This window comes from Nyctereutes procyonoides, unplaced genomic scaffold, assembly GCF_905146905.1.
Source record: "Nyctereutes procyonoides isolate TBG_1078 unplaced genomic scaffold, NYPRO_anot_genome, whole genome shotgun sequence".
Lineage (NCBI taxonomy): Eukaryota > Metazoa > Chordata > Mammalia > Carnivora > Canidae > Nyctereutes > Nyctereutes procyonoides.
In genome coordinates this window covers 839,062-865,321 of record NW_026575142.1, presented here as the reverse complement: position 1 = coordinate 865,321, position 26,260 = coordinate 839,062, and the positions used below count along the sequence as shown (strand labels likewise).

Here is a 26,260-nt window from a genome sequence, read left to right as displayed (position 1 = left end):
CAATAAGACGTGCATAGGAAGAGGAAGGAAGGAAGGAAGGAAGGAAGGAAGGAAGGAAGGAAGGAAGGAAGGAAGGAAGGAAGGAAGGGAGAGAGGGAAGGAAGGGAAGAGAAAAGAGAACAAAACTTGTCCCTCATTCTCTAAAGTCAAAAACTAACTGCTTCCTTCCTCTCTCCCCTCCTTTCTTCTCTCTTTTCTCTTCCCTTCCTCCAAATCCCCTCTCCCTCTTTGTTTTATTATTTTCTCGTTTCTTATTTTCCCAATTACCTCCTGAGCTATTTGGAGACACTTACATGGTTAAGTGTAAGGCAAAATAAGAGTCTTAGGAATATAAAACCATAGAAATGAAAGGAAGCAATAAGATTCAATTATATTTGTTATTTCTTTCAGAATTGATACCTATGATGGCCTTTAAAAAAAGGTCTCAAGTTTCTGAATAACTGTAAGAAGAAAAGCTAGATTATATATACCTTTTATTAATAATATATTTTTAATTTATATATTTAATATATTTTTTATTTATAATATATACCTTTTATTACCTTTTATTTATAATATATTTTATTTATATATTTAATATATTTCTAATTTATTTATAATATATACCTTTTATTACTTAAAAAAGTTAAAGCATAGCTTACTATGTGCAAAGATTTTTTTTCCCCAGAAATTAAACTTAGCAGAATATTTTCTGCAGTGGTTTGGGTTTGACAAACATACGATGAGATAGAGCTTTTTTTTTTTTTTTTTTAGAAATTTTGGATGGAGCTATCCTCTAGGCAAAGATGTGCTTTATCACTAGCATTAATTCTAACATTTATCACTGACATATTTCAGGATCATCCCCAGGCTATTCGCTTCTTTGGCCTCAACCGTGTGGAATGCACTGTACTGAGGACACACTCAGGTTGACTGCAGCTGGCTTGGCAAACACTGCAATTCCCAGTATTGATGAACTTTCCAAGTATTTTCTGTTCCTGGTGCATGAGAAGCTTATTAAAAATGATCATCCAAATTCTTTACTTTTAGGATCCGCCTATCGTCTTGCCACTCCAAGGGTGGTCTGAGAACCAGCAGCAAGCATTACACAAACCTGGTAAAAGTGCAGGCTGGGGCCCCAGCTGACAGTGGCCCTGGGATCCACCCGTGCACTGGGGCTTTGAGCCCAGGTGGGGAGGCATCACAGCCAGGTGCAAGCTCACTTGCCCCCAGGCTGCTTCAGGGGTTTCCACTTCCTGGACTGCTGTTAGGACAGAACCAAGCATCGTTTTGTCTACGAGTATCTGAGAGCAAGGAGAACTTTGTGAGCACAGACGTCATAGACGACTCAGTCATAGGTGAGTTAGGAGTTACCATCGGAGACGACAGACGACATGAAATCCGATATGCTGTCACCGTTGGTTAGACAACTCTACCTGCCAATGTTCTGCATTTAGAATGAAATCACAGTCCCAGGATATTATATCCCCTGAAAAGGCCACATCCTACTCTGTAAAACGAGTTTCTGGTAGAGCTGTACTCTAGGCAAGGGAGTGTTTTATCACTCACGTTGGGACAACCTTTATCCCTGACGTGTGCTGGGAGGTCTTTCCTGGGTGATTCACTCCTTCAGCTTTCACTCGGTGGAAATCCTTTGCAGTTTGCCCTTCTTGGGCCCATCAGAGGGCAGATTTAGCTTCTCAGCCTAATCATCACTTTAGAGTATAGAACAGTATATAAGAGCGATGCTTTCAGCGAAGCTAGAAGGGAGGATTTATAAACCTCATTATCCAGCGCTGTGAGATCTTAGGCCCCGGCATCTCTTCTCCAGTCTTTCATGTGATCCTTGGTGCAAAGAGGAGACAGAGGGCTGGACTCAGTGACTAGGCGCTGCTTCTATTCACAATTATTTCCTGGGTAGTCTCCGAAGGTACTTAACCTTGATTCTGACCCTTTATTTCCTCATTTGAATAATGAGGTAATTATGAAGAGTAAAATTAATGAGTTAATTTTATGGAAACCATAAATATTATGACATACCATGTACAAATTAGCATTGCCTTCATTTGATTGGAAAGCCAAGATTTTTTTTTTAAGATTTTATTTATTCATGAGAGACCCAGAGAGAGGCAGAGACACAGGCAGAGGGAGAAACAGGCTCCATGCAGGGAGCCCGACGTGGGACTCGATCCCAGGTCTCCAGGATCACACCCTGGGGTGAAGGCAGCACTAAACCGCTGAGCCACCCAGGCTGCCAGAAAGCCAAGATTTTTATGGTATACTTTGCTTTTGTGGGATATGTTAAGTGGAAAGGATTCATGATTATAAAAATTGACTACTTCATTTGAAAGCCATGTATATATTTAAATATATATTTAATATACATAATACATATATTTTATATATATATATATAATCCTGATGCTCGGTCTTAGAGAATTGTAGCACGAACTGTAAGTCTGCAGTTCTGCAGCTGTGTTCATTGAGATAGTTTTGTACTTTCTTGGCAAGAAAATGCTGCTTCCAGGAAGTCCATCACTGAAGATTTTAAGCTTCAATAAAGCTCCTAGCACTGGATTTCTCAAATAGGCTGATTACAGTAATAATGAGAAATTTTTCATTACATCACATTTTATAAAACTAAAAAAATAACTGACAAACCTTGATAAATGTTACGGTGAAAACAGTTCAGTTCTAGTGTTTCAACATCAGGATGTCTTTTGGTTCAAATGGCTCAAGAGGGCAGTTTCAGGAGAGGCTGAAGAGCGTTTTGGAGAGCAGGTTGGAGAACGTCGCCAAGCGAGCTGAAGCAGAGCCGATTGCTAGCATGATCTTGCGGAAGGGAGCACCCTGGAACTGATATCAACATGCATTTCCTCTTTGCTCGTTACTCAGCTATGCCCTACCTGCCCTGCTTTCTGAGACAACATAGCTGGTATAGGTGCCAACCAAGGACTTTGAGGATGGAGACAAGAGTTTGGCATCAAAGGGATAGCATGGTACCATGTTGGTAATTGAGAAGGAGCCGCCAGTTACTGAGAAGGGATGAGAATTTGTAGTTTTTAGGGCTATCACAATCTTCATATCTTCATGGAAACGTAACTACGTAGTATGTTGCTATAGAAACATCAGTACTCCGCATCTTTGATTGAATCTTCTGCAAAAGATCCTAAAGATCCATATGGTATTGAGAGTGAGAAGCTGTGGGTTCTTGAGGAGGACCTCTGGGTTTGGACTATCAGCATCTCAGTGAGGATCTATATGATCAGAGGAGCAGGATATCTTCTACCCAGTTTTCTGTATGCTGGGGTCTTGTTCCCAGAGTAGGCTCCATCCTTCTCAAATAATAGACTGATGCAGGATCTCTCCACCTCATGGGGAGTGGAGGAGTAAACCAAGATTTAATGTGGTCAAAGATAAATTCATATTCTATGGCAGGAGGCAAATACACTAGATTTTGATACTATATATTATGAAAAATTATGTTACATATCTATAATAATTCAATATGAAAATAATAAATTTGTAGTAGAGGGATTAATTATTCATCCCATCAAGAAAAATCCAATTTTACATTAATAGCTGTTCTCTGCCCTATTCATATGAGTAAAGTTCTATTAAAATTATTTGTAGAAACTATTACAAATTGAGACACATGAAAATTAGTTTGGAAAGCATACAAAGAAGCAAATAAGTGTGCACTTATTAACTGTAATTGAGTTTTTGGAAAGAGTGACTGATAGGAAATTTGAAGAGTTTATAATTCTATGAGATTTTTTTCAAAACTAGGATTTATAAAAATGCTATCACTATGTGACTTGTTTGAGAAAAGCAATGGGAGGAATTTGTTGCCAGCAAATTCATGTGGTAAGTAAGCTTAACAAACAAAAATTTGAAAAATACATTTGTTTGAAAGATCTCATGTTCTGGAGAAATAGTAGGGTAGAGAAATGATCTATGTTACATTAGGAATCCATTTGCAAGAGAAAACTTTTAGCGTGCAAAAAAATAAAACAAAGCAATCAAGAAAATTATCAGGCGGGCTTCTGAAGACACATAAAAGGAGTGGTCAATACATCAATAAATCTGGGTTTATAGGGAAAAACATATTTTAAGGGGAAATTATTACACAAAATTCAGCAAAATTAATTAAAAAATAAAATTTTTAAATAAATATGTTAGACTAATATAGGTTCAAGTCAGTGGAAAATCGCAATTATCATTGCCACCATATTTATGAAGATGTCCTGATTAACTATAGTAACTAGTTATTATAAAACAGGCATAGAGTTGACCCTATAGAAGATAATTATATAACCCAAAAAATTTGGTGTTAATGCAGGAACTAAAAACAAGTACGTGATCAGTGAAACACAAAAGTTTTGAGTAATGAATTGAATAAATCCCAGGGTATTATTTTCCCATTTGTTAGTTAAAATATAAATCTCCTTAAGCAATACTCTTCTTGTCAGGTGCTCCAGCAGATGTAGTGCTTTCTTAAGCAGTTGGTAAAACTGACAGCTTGTGCACTGAAGTGGTGAATAAATGAATACAATTACTCTGTTAGCATCGTGAAAACTCACATAAGCAAAAGATATTGCTCAATAATAAACACGAGCTTTATTATAGGGGTCGTGTGTTTGAACCAGAGCAAGGGGGCCTTCTGAAATTTTATAAATGAACAATTGATGTAGGAAAACGGTGACATTTTGAAGATTATGCAAAGAGAATATTTGATAATATGAGGATGTCATAAAAGAGCATTGAGTAAACTTACTTGGTAGAAGTGGTAATAGCAGACATATTTGATTATGAAGGATTGGTGAGTAAGAGAAATTGTGAAAATCTGAAAACCAATTGAAGACATTTCTTATATTGCTCTGAACTACAAAATTAAGTTAAATTATTTAGCCTATAATAGTCAAGTCTTAGACCTTTAGGTCATGCTTGTCACCTCACACCTGAGTGACCTCATCCAGCTTCCAACTGCATTCCATGAGCCCTCAGTGTTGGTCATGACCAGACTAATTGTATTTAAACTTTGGTTCACCATATTTTGTTTTGCCTTTCCTTTCCCTGGAACACTCCATGACTCTCACTCTCTACTAAATTAAGGCCAAATTCCTCAGTCTGACGTTCACAGTCCTATCTGATGACAAATAACTGCTCTGCAGCTTATCTGCTGTTGCAGTGGAGCACAGAGCCTCTCTCCTGATCATCCTAAGCTTCTTGTACTTTTCCTAAGCATGCAGTAGGCTTTTCTGCTTTTAACGACCCATTGCCTGTGTTTGAGATGCTGCTCCACCATTTTTGTCTGACATATGTCTTCATTTCAAGGCCCATTTCACGTGTCAGTGATCTCTTGAGCAGACATAAATTCAGTTCTTCACCAAAGAGTGTATTTTATATCTGTTGCCACATGGTGATTATTAATAAGATTGCTTCAGTTCTCAAAAGAATTCCATTTAGATGGTCATGAATTTAGTCAGCTCAGTGACTTCATCTACTTCAGAAGAAAGATGATCTGAAGCATTAAGCCTTGCTAATTATAGGAATTCAAAAAAAGTTTTTAAAATGAGTGAAAGAGGGCAGGATAGAATATTCAGCAGGAATAATACAGGAGGAGTGCTGACTAGTGTGAGGATTAAGCTACATGAAGAAAGACCGTGATCTGAAATACCTCTGGGATGACGGGAAAGAAAAATTAGTTAACAAAAAAACCATGTATGTGAACGTATCTACTACAAGAAGGAAAGCTCGTGTAGTTTAAAATGTGGCTCACATTGCTGCGTAATGGTGCCATGTCTTCTCACTCACATGATGTAGTTGTAAATGACTTAAATAGAAAAATACAATTTTTCTAAACTGTGAAACAACGAAAACTGCAGCAGGAATAGACAGTAGAGGGTCAATCAGAGGAGACGCTCGGAAGGCAAACTGCCCGAGTTGGAATCTCTCCCCTTTTCCTGGTTAGCTGGATCATTTTGACAAGTTTCCTGATCTCTTAGTATCTTGGTTCCCTCATTGTGTAAAGAAGATTATATATCAGTAGCCTGGATATAGCTCTCAATCTGAAATTTTCTCTGTCTACCCACAGTATATTACTTAAAAATAGTTTTAAAATGAATTCTATGTGTGTGTTTCAAATAGTTTAATCTTTCCCAGCTTTGCTACGTGGGTGATCCCGGGCCTAGGCATTTTTAAGTGTAATATAGTTTCTGAATCTCTTAAGACCTCTTCAGGAGGGGAAGCTATCATATTTAGTACAACACGGTCTTTAGTTTCTGGCTTCCTCATGATGTTAATATTACATTTTTGGCTCTTTCCCAAACATATTATGCTGTGCTCGCATTTTCTTACACAGCCTAAAGAAAATGGGAAAAAAACACTCTTTGTTTCCCCCTGAAATGACTGAAGAAGCCTCCTCTGATCACTACAGACCTGGGAACAGGTTAATAGACAGGAATTATAGCATGAGGAGTATTTGCTAAGGTTCCTTAAAAGGCCTGATAACATCTATCCCATAATCAGTTTAATGTGCTGTGATCCAAAGAGGTTTACAGTTCAGATCCCCTTGCTGAGGATAATACTAAGCTATAGCAGGACAGGCAAGTGTGGTGGTGGTTTGAGTTCCGTGTCGACGTCCTCTGATACGTAGGGCATCTCCTCTGGCATATCTTTATTCCTAATTAGCATTCACAGGCCTACTGATCAATCTATCTAGTCCATATGTCCTCACCCAGACTCTAAGACCTTACTTACATTTCCAGAGACATCCATTCCCCTCTGCAGGGAAAAGGGAGAGCAGGAGACTCTTCAATGCTTTTCTGTCCTGCTGCTATGAGGGGTGTTGGTTTGGTCCTTTTAGTGCCTGGAGATAGAATGCTGCCCTCTTTCCCTACAGCAATCATAGTCTGGTAGGAGATTATTGAATGAGACTTGACCTCTTCCTAGACCCGGTCTGAAAATGACTGACATGACCAACACGGTCATCCTTCACCTTCGACCCATCCGTTAAAGAGGCTTCTGTCATTTACCAGCCCTTTTTCATGGAACCGGGCTAAGGCAGGGCAATAAAAGGGTAGGAGACTTCCATTTATATCCAAGTCTTATTTTTTTTTCCAACATGTTTTCTCCAGCATTTCCTATCCCCTTGTCCGGTTTAGACATTCTTATCCTTCATTTGGCTCCTGCCAAAACCATGCGTGTAACAAACCAACTGTAACTCAGCAGCATACAATATGTTTATTTATTTATTTTTAAAGATTTTCTTTTTTTAAGTTATCCCTACACTCAAACGAGGGGCTTGAACTTACAACTCTGAGATCAAGAGTCACATGCTTTACCGGCTGAGCCAGCCAAGCACTGCCCCCCTCCAACAATATCTTTAAATGATTTTGGATTGGTGGAGGTTTAGCTTATCAACGATGGGTTCAGTTGGGCTTGACTCCAAGTTGCAGATTGGGTCTAGATCTCCTCCACTTTGGACCAGTGGCATGTTCTCATAATGAAAAAGCAGAAATGAAGACAGAAAACACATCCTAAGTCTCTGCTCACATCCTGTCAATAACATGTCATTGGGTGACATAAGTCACAGGCCAAGCCCAAATTCCAGAGACTGGTAAGTACGTGCCATCTACCATGAGACCATTGCAAGGAGATGGATCTATAAAACTACTACAGGGAAGTGAAGGACGAGGACAAATAAAATTTCACTTAGCTATCAGTATTGCTAATTCAATTAAATTATATTTTCTTTGCATCTTTTTTTCTGGTGCGAGAGACTAAAGTCTAGTTTGAACGGTGAGGACAGTGATGGAATAAGTAAAGATATTTCAGGGATAATGCAATTCAGCAAAAACATACAAACATAATTATAGATTTCACCATATAGTTGAGTATTCTTTGAATCCACTGGGACCCTCTCTTTCTTCTTCCCCTCCCGGATTAGTGATATTTGGGAACGGATGTTGTTTAAACTTCTCTCTCTCCAAAATAAGTGGAGGTCTTGATGTTCTAACTGGGCCTGAAGTTGCTAGGAGGAAAGCTGGTTTCAAGGTGGAGCCACATAAGGCTCAGTCTGTGCAAAGTCTGGAAGCAAGTCCAAGGCATTAAGTCCAAGGGGCAGATGGTGAACAAGAACTCGATAAGACATGAAAAATCAATAGGGAAATATTGAACCAGAACCATACTTTAGACCAAATGCACCTAACAGACACATACGTATAGGATATTCTATTCAGCAGCCACAGAGTACACATTCTTCTCAAGTACATATGGATCATTCTCCAGGAAAGAACATATGACAAGTCACAAAACAAGTCTTAGCAGATTTAAGAAGGTTAAAACCATACCAGCTATTTTTTGTGACCATTGTGATACAAAACTAGAAATTAATCATAGAAAGGCAGCTGGAAAATTCACAAATAAGTGGAAATTAATCAACTCTTGAAGGATCAATAGGTCAAATCTTTTTTTTAAATTTTATTTTAGAAAAGATCAACTAAACTAACAAATCTTTAGTTAGACTAAGAAAAAAAAGAGGAAACTCAAATAAATAGAACAGAAATGGAAGAAGGGATAGTGTAACTGTTAACACAGAAGTACAAAGGATTGTAAGTAACTGCTGTGAACAATATGCCAATCAATTGGATAATCAAGAAGAAATGGATAAATTCCTAGAAACATAGAACCTACTGAGACCGGCTCACATAGACACAGAATATCTGTACAGACCAATAATAAATAAGGCATTTAAATCAGTCATCAAAATTTCCTAACAAAGAAAAACCCAGGACCAGATGGTTTCCCTGGTGAATTCTATTAAATATTTAAGAATTAAGGCCAATCCTTCTCAAACTCTTCAAAAATTTTGAAGAGAAGGGAACACTCCCAAACTCTTTTTATGAGGCCAGTATTATTCTGATACCAAAGCCAGATAAGGACTTTGAAGAAGAGGACTTTAAGAAAAATAACAGCTATAGGCCAATATTCTTAACTAATATAGATGCAAATTTCTCAATAAAATATTAGCAACTGAATCCAAAAGCACATAAAAGAATCATACACTGTGATCAAGGCAGAGTTATTCCAGGGATACAAATATGGTTCAACACATGCAGATCAACAAATGTGACACACCACATTAGTAGAATAAAAAATAAAAACCATATGGTCATCTTAATAAATGTAGAAAAAACATCTGATGAAGCACAACATCCTTTCATGATAAAAAATTTCAACAAGTTGGGTATAGAAGGAATGCACCTCAACGTAATAAAAGCTATATATGACAAGCCCACAGCCAACATTAACATCAATGGTGAAAGTTTAAAAGTTTTCCCTCTAAGATTAGGTACAAGACAAGGGGGCCCATTCTCACCACTCTTATTCAACATAGTACTGGAAGTCCTTGCCAGAACCCTCAAGAAAAAAAAAAAAAGAAAGAAAGAAATAAAAGACATCCAAATGGGAATAGAAGAAGTAAAATTGTCTTTGTTTGCATACAAAAAAACAAAAACTGTTAGAACCCAGCAACAAATTCAGTAAAGCTGCAGGACATAAAATCAACATTCACGAATCAGTAGTGTTTCTACACACTAACAGAACAGCTGAAAAAGAAATAAAGAAAATAATCCCATTCACAATGGCATAAAGAATAATAAAATGTTTAGGAATAAATTTAAATAGGGAGGTGACATTTCTGTCCATAGAAAGCTGCAAGTAAGACTTTGATGAAAGAAATTAAAGATGATACAAATTAATGGAAAAATATCCTGAGGTAATGGATTGGAGGAATTAATATAGCTAAAATGTCCATATGACCCAATGCCGTCAATAGATTCAATGGGATCTCTAGCAAAATTCCAACGAGATTGTTCACACAAATAGAAACAACAAACCCGAAATTCATATGGAACCACAAGAGACACTGAAATTCAAAACAATCTAGAGAAAGAACAAAGCTAGAGGCATCAAGCTCCCTGATTTCAAACTATATTACACTACATGTAACAGTGTGGTATCGGCACAAAAACAAATACATAAATCAATAAAACAACATTGGGAGCCCCTAGATAAGCCCATGAATGTATGGTCAGTTAATTTATGATGAAAGGGCCAAGAATATACAAAGGAGAAAGGGCAATCTCTTCAACAAATGGTACTGAGGAAGCTGGAGAGCCACGTGTCAAAGAACGAAACTGGACCTCCGTCGTATCCTATACACAAAAATCACTCAAAAATGGATTAAAGACTTGAACATAAGACCTGAAAGAAAACATAGGCAGCAAGCTCTCCGACATAAGTCTTGGTGATGATTTTTTTGGATTTGACACCAAAAGCAAAAGTGACAGAAGCAGAAATAAACAAGTGGGATTACATCAAACTTAAAGCTTCTGAACGGTAAAGGAAACCATCAACAAAATAAAAGGGCAATCTATGGGATGGGAGAGAATATTTGCAGATCATATTCCTGATGAAAGGTTGTATCCAAAATATATAAAGAACTCATACACTTCAATAGAAAAAAAAAATCCTAATAAAACATGGCGGATGAACTGAAGAGACATTTCCCAAAGACATGCGAATGGCCAACGGGTACATGAAAATGTGCTCAAAATCACAAACCACCTGGGAGATGCAGATCAAAACTACAGTGAGATGTCACGACCCATCTTCCAGAATGGGTTTCACCAGAACAACAAACAAAACGAGACAAAACCCTAAAAACCCTGAGATAACAAGTGCTTGTGAGGATGTGAGGATGTGTATACTGAGGGGTGAGCATGTAGGAAGACGGTATGGGGTTTCCTCAAAAAATTAACAATAGAACCACCATGTGACACAGCCATGTGACTTCTGGAGGCATCTCCCAAGGAAATGAGGGGCCGGGCGGCTCAGTCCTTAGGCCTCTGCCTTCAGCCCAGGTGTGACCCCAGGACCCAGGGGTCAGCCCTGCCTCAGGCATCCTGCTCCATGGGGAGCCTGCTCTCTCCTCTGCTCCCCCCACCCTCCTCCTTCCCATGCACCCCCCCTTTCACACACACACACACAAATAAGTAAATACAATCTTAAGAAAGAATGAAACCAGAATCTTAAGGAGCTGTGTGCAGCCCGTGTCGACTGCAGCACTGTTCAGAATGACCAGGCTATGGGCAAGGGAGATGTGCATCCGTGGACGCGTGGATAAAGACGGGTTTGCACCCACGGGGGGTATCATTGACCAGGGGGCATGGGGGGCTCTCATTTCCTACCACGGGGCTAGAGCCCGGGCAGTGTGTGAGCAGGGGTCAGGCAAGGAAGGAGCAAGGCGCACACCTTCGTGGGCTGCAACAGCTGAGCTCCTGCCAGCAGGTGACAAGGGGCCTCTTCCTGGGACCCGGGGGGGGGGGGGAGGGTCAGGTGAGGGTCAGGTGCATGACTTCCATGTATGAGATAAGTAAGTTCTGCGGGGTCTCACGTGCGTGTGGTCATATCAGCACTACTTGAAGTTGCTAAGAGAGCAGATCTTCGTTTTTTTTTTTTAACCACAAATAAGAAATGGTAATTAAGTAAAATGATACAAATGTTCACTATTGCTTCTGCGGTAATTGTTGCACAGCAGGTGGGTTTATTAATCGTGCACAATGTCATGTCAATTGTATCTCAAAAAGGTGGGAAATTGTAAATAAATCTGACGGAAAAAGCAAATATTAGAGGAGTTTTTCAAGGCTGCTTTAAGTCTGGCTATCATTAATTCATTCGTTTTTAAACTTTTTTACATATGCGGTTGCCATTTTGTTTTGTTTTTATTTTTTTATTTTATTTTATTTATTTTTTTTTTTGCAGTTGCCATTTTTTTAATAAATTAATTTTTATTGGTGTTCAATTTACCAACATACAGAATAACACCCAGTGCTCATCCCGTCAAGTGTACCCCTCAGTGCCCGTCACCCATTCACCCCCACCCCCCGCCCTCCTCCCCCTCCACCACCCCTAGTTCATTTCCCAGAGTTAGAAGTCTTTATGTTCTGTCTCCCTTTCTGATATTTCTCACACATTTCTTCTCCCTTCCCTTATATTCCCTTTCACTATTATTCCTATTCCCCAAATGAATGAGAACATACACTGTTTGTCCTTCTCCGGTTACTGTGGCCAAGTTCAAAAAGGGTGTTGCCTGAGTTCTCCTCTGGGATTTTGATGGAATCTTGTCTCACATTTAGATCTTTCATCTATTTTGAGTTTATCTTTGTGTATGGTGCAAGAGAGTGGTCCAGTTTCATTCTTCTGCATGTGGATGTCCAATTTTCCCAGCACCATTTATTGAAGAGACTGTCTTTCTTCTAGTGGATCGTCTTTCCTCCTTTATCGTATATTAGTTGAGCATAAAGTTCAGGGTCCACTTCTGGGTTCTCTGTTCTGTTCCATTGATCTATGTGTCTGCTTTTGTGCCAGTACCACACTGTCTTGATGAACACAGCTTTGTAGTACAACCTGAAATCTGGCATTGTGATGCCCCCAGATATGGTTTTCTTTTTTTAAAATTCCCCTGGCTGTTTGGCAGTTGCCATTTTGAAGAAAAGGAAAACAGGGTCATGAATATGTTCGAGTGACAAAGCTCCTTTGTGACAAGCTGGGAGGTGAATGTGGGTCCCGGTGATTGCAGTCTGGGTGCTTACTCACCCACTGTGCTACAGTGTCCTCTGCTAAGGAATCTGTTTTCTCATATATAGAAGAGAATTATGCCCTTTAAAAAAAACAAAAACAAAAACAACTGACTCATTTTGTGGTTTTGATAAGACTCATTTGTTTTATTGGCAGGAGCAAATAACAGCTGAATAGTTTTGTGTCAGACTTAAATACATACTGCTTTTAGAAAATAATTCCATTTGGCTTTTTGAAATGTTGGTGAAGGAGGACAATCTGCATTGCATTTCAGAGACACCTAAACAAGTAGCCTAGCTTTGCATTTGCTTGGGCTAAATAAAAAAATGATTTCACATTTTCTCTGTTTAAGATCTTGAAAAAATTCTTTTTTTTTTTTGAAAAAATTCTAAAGCTGTTCTTAAAATTCACATGCTGATGTGCAAAGATCAAAAAGTTATATATAGATATGTGTGTAACTAAAGGTATTTGGGAATTGGTTATTTTCTAATCTGGTTTATGGAAATCATGATGATTTGGGCATTTTAAAAGCAGACACGGTGGATGCCAAGTTATATTTCCACGTGAGAGGAACAGTACCATAGGAACAAAAGTATATCCCTGATTAAAATGCTTCTGGAGGCGCTCCTGAAGCTGCCACCTCTGCCGGAGGCCGCAGCGGGACCCGTGCCAGAACCATGTTTCGCAACCAGTATGACAATGACGTCACTGTTTGGAGCCCTCAGGGCAGGATTCATCAAATTGAATATGCCATGGAAGCTGTCAAACAAGATTCAGCCACAGTTGGTCTGAAATCAAAAACCCATGCAGGGTTGGTTGCATGGAAGAGAGCACAGTCAGAGCTTGCAGCTCATCAGAAGAAAATTCTTCATGTTGATAACCATATTGGTATCTCAATTGCGGGACTTACTGCTGATGGTAGACTGTTATGTAATTTTATGCACCAGGAGTGTTTGGATTCCAGATTTGTATTTGACAGACCTTTTCCTGTGTCTCGTCTTGTATCTCTAATTGGAAGCAAGACCCAGATGCCAACACAACGGTATGGCCGGAGACCATATGGTGTTGGACTGCTCATTGCTGGTTATGATGATATGGGCCCTCACATTTTCCAAACCTGTCCATTGGCCAACTATTTTGACTGTAGAGCCATGTCCATTGGAGCCCGTTCTCAATCAGCTCGTACTTACTTGGAGAGACATATGTCTGGTTTTATGGAGTGCAATTTGAATGAACTGGTTAAACATGGTCTGCGTGCCTTACGAGAGACACTTCCTGCAGAACAGGACCTAACTACGAAGAATGTTTCCATTGGAATTGTTGGTAAAGACTTGGAGTTTACGATTTATGATGATGATGATGTATCTCCGTTCCTGGAAGGTCTTGAAGAAAGACCACAGAGAAAGGCACAGCCTGCTCAACCTGCTGATGAATCTGCAGAAAAGGCTGATGAACCAATGGAGCATTAAGTCACAAACCAGTCTATATGTGTATTATCAAATATGTAAGAATGCAGGAGCCCTTACTGATCTATACTTTGAACCAAAAGATGCGGCGTGGTCTTCTGGTATGTTTTAGGAATCGGTCCAGATGTGTTTTTCCCAAGTAAATTGTCTGAACCATATAATGGTGTGCATTTTTCTTTGAGAGGGTCTATATAATCATTTTCTAGAAAGTATAGATATCTGTACTAATGTTTTTATATGAAGAACATAGTGTCTTTGTGGTTTTAAAGACAACTGTGAAATAAAATTGTTTCACCTGCCTGTGAAAAAAAATAAATAAAAAATAAATAAATAAAATGCTTCTGGACATCATAAGCACATAAAGATTATATGGAATAGGCTTTTTAAAAACTGCATTTATTATTTGATGTGAATGGGGAATGAATTATCAATGTGAAATTTAACTGTTTATCAAATGAAGTGGATAAATGTTTGTTTTTCACACTTGGACCGTTATCTCTATTGAACTACAGACACAGAGTTTCTTTATCAGTGGAGGCACTTCTGTCTTCTGTTCTTGTGACTTGCTAAGCTTTTCCAAATATTTCAAGAGAAATGTACCATTCCCCAAACGAGGTTAATTTAATTTGTTTTAATAAATATGGTATGTTTTAACCAGGCTGACTTGATTCTAGAGATTATCTCTTAAAAATATAGGCAAGGGCCTAAAACTTGAATCATTAAGGAATCAAAGTTGAAGAGATTTCAGAATCCATATATTTTTTAAAAAGTTCGATAGGTAAGTGCAAGTGATACTGATGAAAATAATAGTAGGCAAATATATATTTTTGAATATTACAGATTTTTTCAATACCTGGGAAAACATAATTATGTTTCATAAGTACCACTTCATAAGGTTTATGTGTACGTACCCAAAGGTCGCAGGAGTCTGTGAGAAAGCAACTGTCGACTTTGTTCTATTAAAGAAAATAATTCCATTAAAATTAAATTTTTCTTTATGAGTAGGGGATAAGGAGAGATAGAATCACTTAATCCAAAGTATTTTTCTTTATGCAAGTTGTTTAGTTTTGTTGTGCTTCATTCATTCAGCAGTCTTCTTCCAAAGTTGTTTATAGATTTTTATCATTTTACAGATTGCTTAAAATCAAGGCACATAGAATGTTTAGTCGGCTAAAGGTGAGTTTATGCTAAGAATATAAGGAGGAGCAAAGGAGAGCAAGAAGCATTTGCTTAATCACTGACATAGATAGGTTTTTGACCAAGAATAAAAGAGAAACCACAAATTATCTAATAAGATATGAAAGAGAGAATATCATTATTGACCCCACAGACATTGAAATCATACTACAGACAACTCTGTACATATTTGACAACTTAAAGGAAATAGACCAATTCTTTGAAGACACAAACTAACAAAGAGACGATCTGAACAATCATATGTTTAATAAATTGAATTTCTACTAAGAAAATCTTCCAAAAGAAAGAAAACTTTAGTCCCAGATGGTTTCATAGGCTAATTCTAACAAAGGTTCAAGGAGAAATAATCACAATTCTACACAATATCTCCCAGAAAATGGTGGAGGATGGACTACTTCCCAAAATATTTTAGGGAAGTTGCAAAACCCTGAATTCAAAATCAAAGATATCACCAGAAGAGAAAATGGTAGACAAATGCTTCTTAAGATGATTTTGTCTGTTTTTTGGGGTTTTCTTTTGGTTTTGGTTCTTGTTTTGTTTTTTGTTTTTTTGTTTTGTTTTGTTTTTTTTTCAAAATGAGAATAAAATTAAAACAAAACAAAACAAAAACATGTAAGGCCAAAATACTATAATCCAAATGTTTATATTTCTTCTAAGTTTAAATATCTTTATAGGTATTTTGTTTAAACAAAAGAGAGTGGAAACACAAAAGCATAAAGAACTTTTAGGAGTTGCTTTTTCACTTTGCTTATTTTTTCACACAATGCTAGAGCTTTCGACTAGAAGAACTAGAAGACTAACTAGTTGAAATTGAAGACATTATTTTAAGAGATTAGTTTTGACATTGTGATCCAAAATATTAACTCCTCTGTTCCGAATCCTTAACAAGTTTTAATCCCTGAATGGAGTGCAAAGTATAAGGATAATATTAAGAGGCTGAGATTAGTTCCTAGCTCGAGGATTGTGGAGGTGCTGTGAGGATGGCAGAGAATAGGAAATACTGGTAGCCACTGACCAGATCGGCCATAAGATTCAGCCAGTGATTCTGAAGCAGATGATTGGGTTTGGAGGCGTTTCACTAATTCACCACGTATGTTAACTAACTAGGATTAAAATAAAAATTTGAAACAAAAATCTGTGTGAAAGTCCAACCCTGTCTGGGCCCCAGTTTCCTTACATGGAGATTACCACACCGTGGGGCTGTATCTTCAGGAGACTCTTCTTGAATCTGTCAAATTTGTTAAGATGGTATTTCCCATTCTGTGTCCCCCTTCCCACCACACCCCTTGCACCCAAATACCAGTCCACCGTGGAAAACTGGAACTTAACGTCTTGCAAAGTGTGCAAGCTGATTGTATCCCATGTATAAGCTTAAAAACCCAGAGCTATAAATGTGACTACAATTTACTAGGTATACGCAAGTCAAAGACAGTACAAGGTCTGCTCTTCGAAGAATTCAAAACATATGCATGTCTGAAATACCAAAGTGGTTTACATTCCAGAATCTCTCTGCTTCTTTTCCTAAAGTCCCTCACTTGGTGTCTGAAGTGTTTTAATGTTCCCAGGGAAAGCAGCCTTCACTTAAAGTTAACCTCTTTTCTTCACTGTAGTTTCCAAATCAGATTCTGGGTGTGCCGCCATGACTTAGAGGGTTTCAGTCGACCCTCCCCTGGAATTCTTCGTTTCACGCCTGTACTGTTATGGAGACGGTATAACATTTTACTAATGTCCATTTTACTTCGATGTCTAAATAAAATTTGCTGTACAGTTTTCAGAAGCAGTCCTTAGAATATACCCAAAGGAAAGGAAAACACAAACTCAGAAGGGTATATCCATACCCCCATGTCCACAGCGGCATTATTTACACCAGCCAAGAGGTGGAAACAAGCTGATGCTCGTTGATGGTGAATGGATAAGGCAGGTATGTTATATCTACACAGGGGAGTATTATTCAACCGTACAAGATGAGAAATACCTGCCATTTCTGACAACATGAATGGACCTCGGGGGTATTTTGTTAAGTAAAATAAGTCAGACGGAGAAAGGCAAATACAGTGTGGTCTCACTTATATAGAGAGTCTTGGTTTTTTTTAATAATAAATTTATTTTTTATTGGTGTTCAATTTGCCAACATACAGAATAACACCCAGTGCTCATCCCGTCAAGTGCCCCCCTCAGTGCCTGTCACCCAGTCACCCCCACCCCCCGCCCTCCTCCCTTTCCATCACCCCTGGTTCATTTCCCAGAGTTAGGAGTCTTCCATGTTCTGTCTCCCTTTCTGATATTTCCCACACATTTCTTCTCCCTTCCTTACAGAGAGTCTTAAACAAACAAGTCAAAAAGGCAGATGAGGACAACCAAAGTCAAAGAAAAGTAGATAAGATTTGTGGTTACCAGAGGTGGGTCCAGGGTGGGGGTGGAGAAAAAAAGGGGAATTGGAAGCAAGGTGGTCAAAAGGTGCAAACTTCAAGTTATAAGGTACATAAGTCCTAGGGATAGTAAGCATTTCACAGTCCATGCAAGCCAAACTTCGATGCTAAGTATCTGAAACTCATACGGCAGATGTTGGTGTAGTCATATCTCAATACAACTGAACAAAAATAAAATAAAACCGCAATGATCTCAACATGACAAAAGACCCACAAAATATGTGAGATGCATCTGCATTTCTGAGCTTTGATATTAAGTACTTTCTCTCCTTTCCAGCCTGATAATGAACTGGTCAGATATAATTTTTTAAAAGCATATTCTCGTTCTTATCTTTTGTGTTGTGGCAATGAGCTCTGATATTGGAAAACTTAGCAAATGGCGTACGTTCTTAAGAGATGTAAAATCTATTCTACTCCAGTGGATACGCACAGACTCGTGTACCTGCCTGAATGAGGGACCAACACAGATTCCCTGGTTCACATAATTGGATTACAAAGTGTTAAACAGATTGATGCTGCAAATTCAGGTTCTGTCTACATTGAAAAAGAGCAATTAAAGAGGGAGTTCACCTCTCTCCATCTAGCTACAGAGCTTAAACTTCACACCATGACCCTAGTGGGTCCTAAAGAACTTATCTCGCAAGGTCTGTGTGGACGCCCACCGGGAGTCTTCGGGTCTTTACTGTCGGTGTCGTTCCTGTTCCTGGAATCTTTTTAGTAAACGAAGTCCGTAGGACGAGCAGCTGCACTGATGGGTTTAGCAGCTTCAGAAAGAAGAGATCTTCTATAACGTGAGGTCAAGTTTTGCTGTGCCTGATAAATGAGGGAGCGAGCGTCCAACAGCCTTCAGAGATGTTCTTTGACAACACATCTGGAGCCCATAAAGATAGTTTTGCATTTATACCCTGGGAAAAAGATACCATTAAACGATGCTCTGAAACCTAGTTATTCCACATAAGATAGTTGTAATCACACTCCTTTCTAAACTTTTTTGTTTGTTTGCCTTATTACCACATGTGGAATTATAGGAAACCTAATAGAAACAAGTTTTGACTTGCCCTCGATTTTATAAATAAATACTTCAAAAAGAACATGAAAATGGACAAAGGGATTAGTAATAGATTACACAAGATATAAGCAATTCAGACTAAATAGCAAATAACAAATGAGGCTTTACTGAAATGGAAAAAAAAAGGAAAACAGGAGTGCACAGAAATGATAACAGATACAAATCTAGGTCGTTGGTTGTATCACAGAGATTAAAATATATTTTGAATATGTAATACATTTATTTACATATTTTGGTGCTTATTGAGTTTCACTTTATGGAAAACCATAGCTGAGAAAAGATTATGCCCCTTTGTCATTGAGCAACTTATCAATGACCTAGCGTGAGGCAAAGAAGTCAGGTACCTTTCTTGGTTTCTTTTTTCCCAGAGGACATATGAGGACTTACCTTAAGTCACTTTGGAAATAAAGGATAATAAAAACAACTAAACTTTTTGGGCCACAGGATCTTAAACAAGACACACTGAAGATTTCACAACATATTAGGAAAAATATTTAACAAGTCGCACTGTTCTTTAGCTATGGTCCTTCCCGGCTTACTGGATGGAGGAGCCTGAGAAACTCCTCACCCATATGTTCACACAGGTTCACTTTCAGTCGACCCTCCCCTGGAATTCTTCGTTTCATGCCTATAGAATGTACGGTGGTCATTTTACTTTTGTTTGTTTTTTTTTTCCAAAACTCACAAAGCTTGAACATTTCTTTTTATGATTTTAGTATTTAATTAGGTGTTGACTTGAGATGTGTGCATGTCTAGAGCACAGTAACTGAATGCAGCTGCTTCTTTGGGAATTATGACATATTCTTGTTGTTAGTAGCCAAGGGGAGTGGCTGCAAAAGAACTGGGTGGCTTGGGGGAGAAAGAACGTAAAAGACGGAGCCTTTCTTCTGAAGACTGAAGAAAGAAATGTCCAAATTCTTGGTCAGATTTCACTCTTCTGTGAGCCAACTTGCCACATCACAGGTCCCCACTTCACAGGATGAAAAATGATGATAAAAGAAACTGAGTCTCTTAAGAAGTGGGACAACTCCCCACATTTTTCCATATTGTTTATACAAATCGGTAAAATTGAAACACTTTCAAGGACAATTCGAGCTGCAGAGGATCAAGATAGTCTTTCACTGCAACTTATCATTATTAGAATTGAGTCCATCCTTGTTTTTCTAGTGTCTTTGGAGAAGTGTTATTCTACATGAAGGGATTTTTCCAAGTAACCAAAAAGGGTACTCTTTCAAGCACCCAAGGTTTTCATCACTTTTAAATATCTTGGATCCTAGGGATCTTTCTAAAATCACTGTTCCTTGTTTCACAAAACAGCAAACAGAAAATAATCAAGTATGGTTTTCTAAACTGCTTTTTAAATCATATTTAGCAAGGCAGTGATAATAATTAAAGCTATCACTGAATGAGGCCTTCTCCGTGCCAGGAGTTCTGCTAAGCCCTGTGCATGGAGCACATCGCTCAAATCTTAGAACATGGCTAAAGGGCGAGGAGATCCTGCCCCAGGTCATATTATTAGAGGAGGACCCAGAGGTGAACCCAGGACAGGCTGGGTGTGCCTGCCCCGGGCCTGGCTTGCTGACCACTGAAGATTAATGGGTTTTTTGGTTGTCATCATTTTTTCTCTTCTGGTACAGTTTTCCTTTCTCTTTTTCCCCTGACAGTTATTCATAGTCTCTCTCTCGGTGACCACGTCTGCAGCTCCATCGTCCCCTCCTTCTTCCTACAGTTTTAATATTTCTAATCTGCGGAGAAGACAAACCATCTCCCTGAAGAGTTACTACGGGTATCAGCTGGAGTCTGAAACTACTCAGTCTGAAACTACTCAGCGATCTTCCGGTTGCCAGTCCTGCTGATAACTTTCCCTGTTGTTAGATATTATATTCATTTTTCCCAATCTTGTTTCAGAAAACTGTGCAGAAGTCGAGAACTGAATAAGCTGAATATTACCATATTGGAGACAGGTCTTCATCTCTAAGTAACACCGTGGTTTTATGAGGAAGTTTCTTTTTTCCTTCTTTCAGGAAATTGGAATTCACTCATCATATATTTCCTTTTTCTATATGGGCTTGTCATTGAGGAAAAAAAAAAGAGGGACGGACAGACAGACAGACAGATCTCTGCCCTCACGGAGCTTACCATTGAGTTGGGAGAAGGTCAATCATGGGTTTGCACTTGCTTACAGACCAGAAGCTGCACCATGTCAGCACTTAGAGTCACAAGAGAGTGGTGGCAGCGCCTCTCTCTGCCACTAGCCGCCTTTCCTGTAGTTTCCTGCAGTCCTGCTGCTACTCGCTTTCCCTTCTTTCTTGCCTTCCTTCCTGGCTGACTCTTCTGCCCTCCTTTCTTCCTTCACCTTTTGCTTTTACAGTAATGAAAGATTAAAATGTACATTTTTGATGATATGCTGCAGAAACAGGTGACGGCCTCGTCATCACTACAGGGTAGGAGCGGTCAGCGGCTCCTAGGCACTCGGGTTGCTCCCGGCACTGCTGCCAGCACTGCCTTCCACCTTCCTTTCTTATTTAGTTCCCTCGGCTCTACGGGGTGTCCTGCACCATCACCGGGACAGTGTTACTGATGAGGAGACCACCACCGAGACACATCGCAAGCCATTCAAGGTGCACCAGCCAGTAGACAAGATCCGGGAGATGCCCATGTGTTGCCCTAAAGGTGGACTTTCTTTGGTTGGTAGCCCTTATGGTCCTTAAAACGATTTCTTTATCTTTGTGTTACAGATTTAATATCAGATAATTACTAATTGCATGTCTACATAGATACTGCAGCTCATTGACTCTAAGACTATCCTGACGGCCTTTTAGTTACCAGTCAGAAGGAAAGAGAGCTACTAAGGAAATAATGACCCACCATTGATTTTAAGACACATACCAATTATATAACTGTGAATATGTGAATAAAGGCATCTTAGAAGCCATGAAAATTAAATGAATACATAGAAACAAGGAGGACAACCAACAGGGTACACAGGGCTGAAGGCAGGATTAGCTGGAACCACTGAAGAGGTATTTTCAAAATTAGGGTAAAAAGGAAAAAGCTTTTAACCCAAACTTGTTTAAAACAGAAAATAAGGGCGCCTGCGTGGCTCAGTGGTTGAGCGTCTGCCTTCACTTCAGGGCATGATCCCGGGGTCCCGGGATCAAGTCCCACATCGGGCTCCCCATAGGGAGCCTGCTTCTCCCTCTGCCTGTATTTCCTTCTCTCTCTGTGTCTCTCATGAATAAATAAATAATTTTCTTAAAAAAGAAAATTCTAATCACAATTGGTAAAACATGCATTTTTAGTAAATTATACATTGCAAAGGTTTTGAGCTCCTTTCTAGCAAGTAGTTAGTTGACCTTCTGGAAAATGACCTTGATTCTATGCAAGCTCGGTGTTAGACTTTGTTGAGCTGGTCTATTCCAGGTTCGCCCTCACCTGTTGGTGCGGCCCTTACTGCTAGAGAAAGGTCGTGCCTTCTTTTTGCCTCACTTGAATGCCCAGCATGTTCAGCTGAGTACCTTCATTCTGGTCACACCCGATTTCTGAGGCCTTCCCTGCATCATGGAGCCTCTGAAATCTCCTTTCAGCTCTCAGCTTCCCAGGAGCTGCTCCGGCATGGTTTTTTGGAATCAAACCCTATGAATTTGCATCTCAGTAGTTTTTTTTTTAATTTTTTATTTATTTATGATAGTCACAGAGAGAGAGAGAGAGAGAGAGAGAGAGAGGCAGAGACACAAGCAGAGGGAGAAGCAGGCTCCATGCACCGGGAGCCCGACGTGGGATTCGATCCCAGGTCTCCAGGATCGCGCCCTGGGCCAAAGGCAGGCACCAAACCGCTGTGCCACCCAGGGATCCCCTGCATCTCAGTAGTTAGCCAAAACCCAAAAGGGAATTTTTACACAGAGTCTATGGTTCCTTCTCTGTGCACCCTTTCTCTCTACTACTGCCCCCAAATCCTAGTATTTTTCTCAGTTTATTCTTCCTAGAAAGGCATTCCCCTTCACTTGAACTCGGTTTCTCTGGCTTATGGTTTGGGAAACTGCCTGAAGGATATTGGTTGGTGTCAGGAGTCATGGACCTCTGGCTTAGAATTTCTATTTTAAAAAGAAGATGTAAATGTAATAAAGCATTTTATTTCTTAAAAAATATTTATTTATTTGAGAGAGACAGAGAGAGAGAACATGTACAGGAGAGGAGCCCAAGGGAAAGGGGGAGAGAGAGGAGAGAGAGAACCTCAAGCAGACTCCCCGATGAGCATGGAGCTGAACTTGGGCCTCGATCTCACCACCTTAAGGTCATGACTTGAACCAAAACCACAAGTCGGAGGCTCACCCCACTGAGCCCCCAGGCCCCTCTAAATCAAAACACTTTAAATCAAAAGGTTGAGAATATGACACAGTATTCATGACATAAACATTCAGCTTTTAGGCATGAGATTTCATAATTTTGGCTGTTTTATTGCAGAAAATTTAGCAGACTGAATTCGTCTGAGCCTAGACCATTTTGTCTGGGATAAACCGAAGTAAAACATGCAGATATTAAACATTTTTAAGGTACCAAAAAAGTGGGAAAATATAGAAAATGGAAATGCTTGACCTCATCATGGATACTTCATCAGTTCTTAGCTGAGATTATTTTCTTGAGTATGTTTTCAAGATGACTGGCGTGTAGACGGGCAGTTAAAGTGACTTGAGTCCGTCTGTTTTCTTTCTAGCATGCGCCTGTGATTAATGGTCTGAGCACTAGTCTTGGTTCCCCAACATGTAAAGTGTTTGGAGGATTTGAGAAAATATTAGAATTGCACAGGTGTTATATTCATGCACTATTCCGCACGGGGAATAACCTGGGAGATAATGTCCACCTCATATGTCTGTGGCTGCTGGGGATGGGATTCTGAATGAACACAAGTAAAAGTGCTAATTGATGCTTTACAACTTATTTTCCGCTATTTATGTAATTTATATAAGAGAGATAAAGTCTGCTCTTAACACTTTAATATCATTTGAAGCATAAGTTGATATGTTGATTTTTACTCTCAAATTTAAAAAACCTCGTAAGCTTTTATTTTGCTACAGATAGATGCCACGAGGTAATAAGCATTAGAAGGACTTCGGGATATTTGTTTCTTTATGTTTAATATTAAAGTTAACAATTTCCATGGAAACGATTTTAGTCCCTTGAGCGCACTCATGATCACGGACAAGGTGCTTTGTTTTTCTCTTTCTTCATCTCAGAAACAGCAGGGGTTTTAGAGTTTAGGAAGCGTGCAGCAAATTTTAGTTCTGGTTAAAACTGTGGTGGAGAATCTGTGTAATTGGGGAATGAGAAACAGTATTTTCAGCGTATTTTATCCCATACATTTTAACAAATAGTTCTTAATTATTAAGTAGTTGACAACATTTGGTTCTCTCCATTTTCAACCTAAAAGAATATACAGGTAAAATGCGTTGGTAAAGTGTATTATGGACACATCTGTGTTCATAAACCTCTGCAATTATTTGTAAGTTAATGAAATTTTAAGTGGGTTTAAGTAACACAACAGGGAACAGTTGTAAGATGCAAAATGTTGAAGCAAAGACTCACAATGGAAACTATTACAGCATAGTGAGCAGAACTAAATTTCAAAGGACTGGAGGCCTGCCAAGGCCCTCTTGGAAGTGCTCAAGCCCCAGGACCTACAGCTCCTTTGCAACAGACTCACAGGAAAAGAGAAATTCAGTGAGTGAACACCACAGGCCCAATGAGTGCCTGACAGAAAGCAAAGCTGAAGAAAAGAGCGAGTCACAGCCTCCACCTTCATTTCAGAAGCAAGCGGGAAATGGGGAGCCCGGTGATTCCTATTTCCTAAACAAATCTAAAGTGTCATAAACACTTACGTGTTTGTGTGGGTTAGAGCCACCGTGAGTAAATATTTTCAACTTTGCATATATAATTGTTGATTTTTGTCACCGGTGAAGGTTCATCTTTGACCATAGATTGGACGATTCCAGCAACCTGTTATCTGAACGTGACGAACATAAAGCTTCGAGGGCAGGGCACCTAGTTGTCTCGGTTACTGGTGCATCTCAGAGCTCGGGCATGGTCTCCGTGTGCAGTGGGGACTCCGTGAATATTGGGATTCACTCCATTTTATAGAAGTTTTGCCGTCGTAGAAGAACAGTAACTCATCTGTTTAATGCAGTGATAATTAGTCCACAGGCTGTTGCATCAACTGATTTGTGCTCTGTAGAAAACACAGTGATTTAGAACATTTATTTAGCCCAGATTCGGTAGGTCACCGATTTTAGTGTTTGCTGACCGGTTGTGTTGACCTGGGTCAGCCCGTAGCTGAGATTCCTCTCGTCTCTAGGGAGTTGCTGGGTTAACTCATGCTTGGCTGGTCCAAACTGGTTATATACTACAAAGGATGCCTTGGGGAACAATAATTTATGGTATCTCCTTGCTACCAATCAAAATGCATTTTTGAAAATCATAAATTTAACCAACGGTTTCCAATTTTTTTTTTCGCCACCCCTACTTTCTAATATCAGATTGATTGACTTTTGGATCTCTAGCCTTTTTGAAGACTTGTGATGCCTACAGATGTTCAACTCGGGTAATCCCCTACTTCAGGGAGTGAAGGCCAATCTGCTTTTATAAATAAAGTCTTATTGAAACATAATCACGCTCATTTTTTGTATATTGCCTCCCATTTATTTCATGCTACTATGTTAGAGTTGGCCAATTGTGATAGAAAACATATGTTTTACCAAACCTAAACATTTACTATCCGGCTCCCGTTCTCATCTGATTTCTCTCCTGAATAATGATGAATACCGGCACATACTTTTAGGGCTTTCAATATTTTATTACTGTAAATAATAATAGAAATAATAAAGATAACTCCTAATAATTTTAGAGTACTTCCTTTGTGCAGGGTACTATTTTAAATTTACTTATTCCAACTAATTTAAACTTCATGAAAGCCTTGTGATGTGCAGCTATTATCACCACTTTACAAATGAATAAAGTGAAGTGCAGGAAGGTTATATTCACTCACCGAACTTAGAATGTAGTTACATTTAGGCTCCATGGCCTAGAGAGCATAATGTGTCTTCCATATTATTGTTCCTACTCAACAGTTTTAGCTAAACTTTCTTTGAATTCCTAAAATATGCTGCATGCGTAACTTCTTAATGATCTTGGTATATGGAATGTGCTCTATTTCAAATACATTCACATTGTTATATCTGGCTTGTCATTATTTATATCACAGTTCGAATGGCAGTTTCCTAAAGTCGTCTTCCCTAACAATTCAGCTGAGCAAAAAATTTTCACCTATTTTACTCACTCCATAAACATATTATTTTTCATCATGACACTTACCAAAACTTGCAGTATTACATTTATTCGTGTTTACCTCTGTTCGTTAACTGTCTTTCTCAGTACGACTCCACGGGGGCAAAAGCATGTCGACTCTATTCACCAATTCTAAC

The 26,260-nt window shown here is 39.0% G+C and overlaps 1 protein-coding gene across 1 annotated transcript; it reads left to right on the top strand.

The window, feature by feature from the left end:
* Positions 1-13,251: 13,251 nt before the first annotated feature.
* Positions 13,252-14,148, top strand: LOC129498861 (proteasome subunit alpha type-1-like). The gene has a single exon (XM_055308438.1). The coding sequence runs from the start codon at positions 13,302-13,304 to the stop codon at positions 14,091-14,093; it is 792 nt and encodes a 263-aa protein (XP_055164413.1). The 5' UTR covers positions 13,252-13,301; the 3' UTR covers positions 14,094-14,148.
* The last annotated feature ends 12,112 nt before the right edge of the window (positions 14,149-26,260 follow it).